Raw genomic sequence first — 6,228 nt, 5'->3', positions numbered from 1 at the left:
AATTTATTCCTTTATGTACCTTTTTTCTCTAATAGTTGATACTTGTCAATAGTTATGTGAGCTTAGAATATTATTATTTTTATATTTGTGAGTACTTTAATTAAGAATATTACAGTTTATGACTTTATGCACTATTTAATATTGAAACCGAACAAATCGAATTTACAGTACCGAATAAACCGAACCGAAAGTAGAAAAATTGAACTATACCGAATATAATTAGGTATGGTATTGGTATAGCATTTTAAGAAATTAAATACCGAACCGAAATATTTAAATACCGTACTGTACCAACCGACGAACACCCCTGGCGACGACTATCAAGTGACACAATATTTAGTCATAGCAAATTAAGATTTAAGAGTTGCTGTTGTTTCCAACATCCTCATTCCGCTCATACTACTACACTTCAAGTTACTGATTTACATCTCTCCAAAGGTTCATCTCATTATTGTAATCCAATGAAATTACATGATTAAAAAAGCAGAGGAATTTTTCAACTTCAAGCAGTTTGTGAATCAGCATTAGTTTCAGCTTCTACAAGCCACCTCTTCACCCTTTGCTGAGCAAGTAAAACCTGCAGATAATATTTTAATAATGGGTGAGAAATTGCTTTATTACTATTATATATTGTTCAAAGGCATTCCACTTCGTACCGGGTGTGAGGTTAGTCTAATAAGATTTTGTCTTAGGTTGCTAGCGATTATTGTTGTGTTCACACTATTCTTCCGTTTTTTATAGTACCGGACCTTTTTCACTGGTTACTGTTATTGTTTTTCATCTATTTTCTAGTTCTTATGATGTTGCTATTATTCTTATGGTTTCGTTGATGGTACTGATATATTGTCTCTTTTCGTCTTGTTGAGCCGAGAGTCTGTCGGAAATAACCTCTCTACTCTCCGGGGTAGAGGTAAGGTCTGCCTACACACTACTCTCCCAAGATCTCACTTGCGAGAATTCACTAGTTGTTATTGTTGTTGTTGTTGTTCAAAGTCAATAAATCCACATCTCAAAATAAAATGAAGATGATAAATATAGTACCTGTTTGTCCCAATCAGTTTTCAAAGTGATTATAAGTAGTACAATAGTCTGGACCAGTGTACCAAAAATCATTCCAACCCAAACACCCTATGACATTTCCACAAGGGTAAATCATTAACAACACAAAAAAAGACTTTTTCTACAAAGAAAGAAGAAAAAGAAATGGTAGAACTCACTTTAACTTGCAGTTTGAAAACATAACCAAGCACAACTCCAACTGGAATTCCAACCAAATAATAGCAGCCTATGTTAACATAGGCTACAATACTTTGCCAACCAGCTCCAACAGCAACACCTTTATCAAGAAATCTTAAAACTTTTATACAAATCTTGAAAATACTTTTCGTTAGATTAGAATTTGAATCAAAGAAATGAAGTCTCACCAGAAAGAACTGGTTGAACACTGTTCATTAGTATGGAAAATGCTAATAGAGGAGACAATAGTTCGACTTCTTTAGCCACGTCTTGACTGTCCGTGAATAAGTAAGCTAGACGTCCACGCAAGAAGAGAAAGAATAGAAATAGAATGAAACCAATAACAAATGATGTTGTTGCTGTGATCAAGATTGAAAATTTTGCTGCTTTCGCGCTTCCTCTTCCCAACTCATTTGACACTCGTACACTTGAAGTTTGTGAACATGAAATTAGAGAAACACTCAATAAAGAAAAATCTAAAGATAAGTTAAGAGGATTAATAACTTTGATTATATTACCATGCTGCAGCTAAGAAACCAAGAGATATCATCATTTCCCAACCATTGATGTTAAGGCTGCAAAAGAGGGATGCAAAACCTGAGCTTGCTTAATAGGAGAAAGGAGTATAAATGAAATGAGAAAGGAATATAAGAAAATTACCATATAGAAAGAGCATCAATCTGAACCATAGCATTTTTCAAGTTTCCTGTAAGAAGAACTAGTATACTGTTGTACCAGAATTCAAGGCTGCCAAAAAAAGCCAATTATACACTCAAAAAATTCAAACTTTTCAGGTTTAGATATGCAATATTTCATGAAATATTCAAATTTAGAGCGTATAAAGTAATCGAATGAGTCTCACCAAAGCATGGCACCCGAAGACAAAGAGAGTTTGAGTACTGGCCAAAGATCCTAAAAAGCCAAAGATGAAAAACCTTTCCAAGTTTCTTTACATCCTCCACATATTACAAACATTAGCTGACCAACATTAGGTAGCCAGTATGCCAAAATTGTAGATATCATAGCACCAGTAATTCCAAACTTAAACTTCACGGTTAAAAGCCAGGAGAGGGAAACATGGATCGCTAAGGTACAAGCTGCCAAATATGTAATAATCTTATTCTTACTCTGTGCTTGTAAGAACATTTGGCATGTATATGATGCAACAAAGGAATAAGTCACTGGTATTAACCATAAAGAAATGAGTCCGGCCTCTTTAGCTATCTCTTCTTTCTGGCCTAAAGCTATTAGTATCGGTGTGGTGAAGATATAGAGTGGTAAAAGAAGAGTCGTGGTTACGGTTAATACAATCCAAGATCTTTGGAGATATAATCCAAGCATATGATATTGTTTAGCACCATAGGATTGTCCACATAAAGTTTCTAATCCACTTGCCATTCCCAACTGCAAGTACAAATCATATCTAAGGTTCATAACTATTACCACTACAATAAATCATGTTTTTTGTTAAATACATTTGAATAGACAAGGAGGAAAAATGGAACAGAAGAATATACCAGAATGCCATTGCCAAATCTGAGGAGGACAGTACTGACTAAAGCATAAGCAGCAAGTTCATTAGATCCAATATGACCAACAAAGGAGTGGCTAATAACAGTTACTCCAAACGTCGAAAATTTTGTAAACATGGCCGGAGCAGCAATCACCCACATTTTCTTCGTCTCGTCCCATAATTTGTCCTTGAGCTTCACTTCCTTATCACTTAACAACTTCTCACTGATATCAGCTGCCATTTCTTAATTCACCAAGTCTTTTTTTTCCTGCAATATAATGCAGAATTGAAATAACATATCGGATTGCAGAAAATTACTCCTTATTTTGCAGACTCAAATTCTTAATTTAGCAGTGAATGTAAACAAAATGGAGTACTTTTTAAATGAATAAAGTGAATACATATTAATATAAATCTGTCAAATACCAGTAAGTATGCACTGCTAGTAGCCTCTGCCTTTTGATCCTTCCAAGTAATATATGCCAGTGTCTGGAAACAACCTTGACAATGTAAATGGAAATTGAAATCCTTTCAAATATGAGTTTAAAAAAATTGAAACTTTATATAGTAGACATTTGAATTAGCCAAGAATGAATCTCCATTGATCATCAATGAGATTTAAGTACTGGTGAAATTGAGATGTAATTAGCCTACTTGGCGCAACAGCTCAATGAATAAAGAGAAGACTAATTAAAGTTGCAGCATCTTCTAATGAGGTAAATGAAAAAGAAAAAGAAATGAACAGGATATTGAAAAAGCCATAGATTTCTGTTCTTTTTGTTTGTTAGGATTAAAAGTGGAGGAATTATAAGAGAAAAAGCAGAACTCAGAAAAGTGCTTTACGTGAACAGTATCAAAATTACATTGTTAAAAAATGTATGTTGAAATATGCATGAAACGTTGGCTTTTTTCTTTACTGTGAGAAGTTCCTGCATTTTTATTAGTGTTTTAAAAGGCGTGGGCGTAAGACGGAGCGTTTTACATATGCCTCAGCGGGGCGTAAGCCCCATAGGTATTTAATTTTTAATATTTTATAAAATAATATAATGCCAATTAATATTTATAAACAGGTAAAATTGCATAAAAATTGAAGAAAACTATATATATGTGTGCTCCATCCCCACAAAAAAACTAATCAAAACAATCTATTATACGTTACTTACAAGCACAAGTAATTTGAGTCTAAAAGAACAAAGTTTTCTATATGGAGGAACAAAAAGGATGATTAACCTGCAATTTGAACTTTGAATTTGTTGCTATGAAGAAAAATGTAGTTCTCTTTGTATTTGTAAAACAAATTAAATATTCGTTGCTTTTGGGAGATATTAGCAGACTAGCGGGCAAGATAAAAATTTGGAAAAACCATGAATTAGGGCTTAAATCAATAAAAAAAGGTCTTTACTTTTAAATTTAATACTTTTTAGTTCCTTTTTAAACCTTTTGAGTAATTACCAAACTTACTTTTGAGAATTTGGGTATTATATGAAGGACTAATTCAACAAATTTTATTTTAATTTGAAAAAGTCTGTGGGGCTTACTCCTTACTAAAAAAACGCGTCCCGAACGCCCGGGCGTACGCTTCTTGAGACTTTCGCCCCACACCATCGTCCCGGGACGTTTTTGGTACGCCTCGCCCCAGAAATGCCTTTTAAAACAGAGATTTTTATTCTCGACTTACAAAGTACTCATACATTCAAATAATTCTAGTTGAGTAAATATTTTATATACAAACAGTGTAAAAATATTTTTATATTATCAGATTAGCTAAAAGGTACAATAATTACATATAACCACAAAATATAGAATTAGTAACCCGAAAAATAAGAAGTTTCCACTAAAAGAGGCTAAAATACATTAATAGTAAAATTAAATACTTTTACCGTGTCACAATATACAAGTTAAATCTAGTCTGATTTACTTGTAATGTCACTGTTTAACCATGCTACTGCTAAAAGGGTTAAAAATGTACTTTCTCACATCATACTTACCTTAATCACGCATTTGTAAATCCCATAACGAAATTAAGAATCTCAAAAACTTTTCTTTCTATTTTAAATTAGGTCATTGTGGATACCAACTAATAAGTAGAGCTGTCAATATGGGCTGGGTCGGGTTAGCACAGTCCAGCCCACTTAAGCTTTAGTAATTGATGGGTTGGGTTGGGCTGGGCTAATCCACCATTTTGATGGGCTTTGTGGGCCACGGGCCGATTCATCATTTTTTAAATATAATTTTATATTTTTTCTTTAAGTTCTAATCTAAAAGAAGATAAATATTTAAAAGTCAAAAAATACCTTGTTGGAAAAATTCGCAAAACTTAATAACTTTTTATATTGTTCCAATATATCATAATAAACACTACAAAAAGTAAAAACGAGACTATATTTCATTCACTAAAAGTCAAAACTCAAAACAAAGTATTCAAGAAAACGTCCATGACAATTATAGGATATCCAACACATCACTTCATTAAACACATTTCAATCCGCTTGTGACAAGGTTGTCTTAATATTTTCACTTTCATTTACATCTACGATTCATATGCAATATTAATTAGTTAAATATTAAGAATAATTAAATTTTAAAAAACTAATAATATTCATATTCACATAAAAAAATACTACCCGTTTGAGCTTGGGAAAAGTCGTGCAGCCAATTTCGAGTAATAACAAGTGTTTAAACATTTTCATGATGGATACAACTTTTGTACTTTGTCAGAACACGCCCACCAATGCTAAATGCTGATTCTAATGCTTCAATGGTAATAGGAATACTAAGTACATCACACGCCATCACTGAAAGATCGTGATATTTTCTAGAATGGTCCTTCCAATACATGACAACATCCATCTCTTAAAATTTTTCAAGTTCAAGCTTTAGTTCCTCTAAGTAAAGATCCAATTCTGACTTTCCATCGCTAGAGGCAGTATACTTTTTATATTTTATATATTATAAATAAATATTTTTAATAGGCCCACGGGCCGGCTCAGCCTCACGGTCCACAGGCTTACTCGGGCCGGGTTTAAAAGTCTCGTTTTTAAATGGGTTCAAAAAATTCTAGCACAACCCTGCTAAATTACAGGCTGGGTTGAGCTGGCCCAACGGGCCAAGCCCATATTACGGCTCTACTAATAAGTAACGGGTTAAGTTATATATTACTATCATTTTTACAAGGTTGTCATTAATGCTTATCTAATAGATTTACCGTAATCCTATAAATGTTCTTATTGTATAAATATTTTTTACTGTCAAGTATATAAAACTTAATTTCGTAAGTAATAATATTTCAAAGAATGTAAATATTTGTCATAGAAAACAGTCAGACACTACGCACAACACAAACGATATATCTTCTAGTTTCTTGCCGAATATATTCTTCTAATTGTTATATTCCTTTGGGCTAGCTTTTATGATAAGCACATGATTTTTGCTGCACTCGTTTTTTTATTGCTAAAAAAAGCAGTGTGCATGTGTAGAGA

General features: G+C 33.0%; 1 protein-coding gene across 2 annotated transcripts; it reads right to left on the bottom strand.

Annotated features, from left to right (window-relative positions):
• Window positions 1-325: 325 nt before the first annotated feature.
• Window positions 326-3,511, bottom strand: LOC107767251 (protein DETOXIFICATION 21-like). Of its 2 annotated transcripts, XM_075248049.1 has the most exons (9): window positions 3,176-3,511; window positions 2,754-3,017; window positions 2,099-2,640; window positions 1,897-1,983; window positions 1,755-1,811; window positions 1,425-1,663; window positions 1,218-1,336; window positions 1,042-1,128; window positions 326-577 (listed from the first exon to the last, which is right to left on the bottom strand). In XM_075248049.1, exons 3-9 carry the CDS (start codon window positions 2,104-2,106, stop codon window positions 503-505), a joined length of 672 nt encoding a protein of 223 aa, XP_075104150.1. In that variant the 5' UTR covers window positions 2,107-2,640; window positions 2,754-3,017; window positions 3,176-3,511; the 3' UTR covers window positions 326-502. The 2 variants fall into 2 exon arrangements, with proteins under 2 accessions (XP_075104150.1, XP_075104149.1); XM_075248048.1 differs by lacking the exons at window positions 326-577; window positions 1,042-1,128; window positions 1,218-1,336; ... (1 more) ...; window positions 1,755-1,811; window positions 1,897-1,983 and having other exon boundaries at window positions 2,105-2,640; window positions 3,176-3,312.
• Window positions 3,512-6,228: the final 2,717 nt, after the last annotated feature.

The sequence above is a fragment of the Nicotiana tabacum genome, chromosome 24 (genome assembly GCF_000715075.1).
Source record: "Nicotiana tabacum cultivar K326 chromosome 24, ASM71507v2, whole genome shotgun sequence".
Classification (NCBI taxonomy): domain Eukaryota; kingdom Viridiplantae; phylum Streptophyta; class Magnoliopsida; order Solanales; family Solanaceae; genus Nicotiana; species Nicotiana tabacum.
This window is presented reverse-complemented; position numbering and strand designations above follow the sequence as displayed.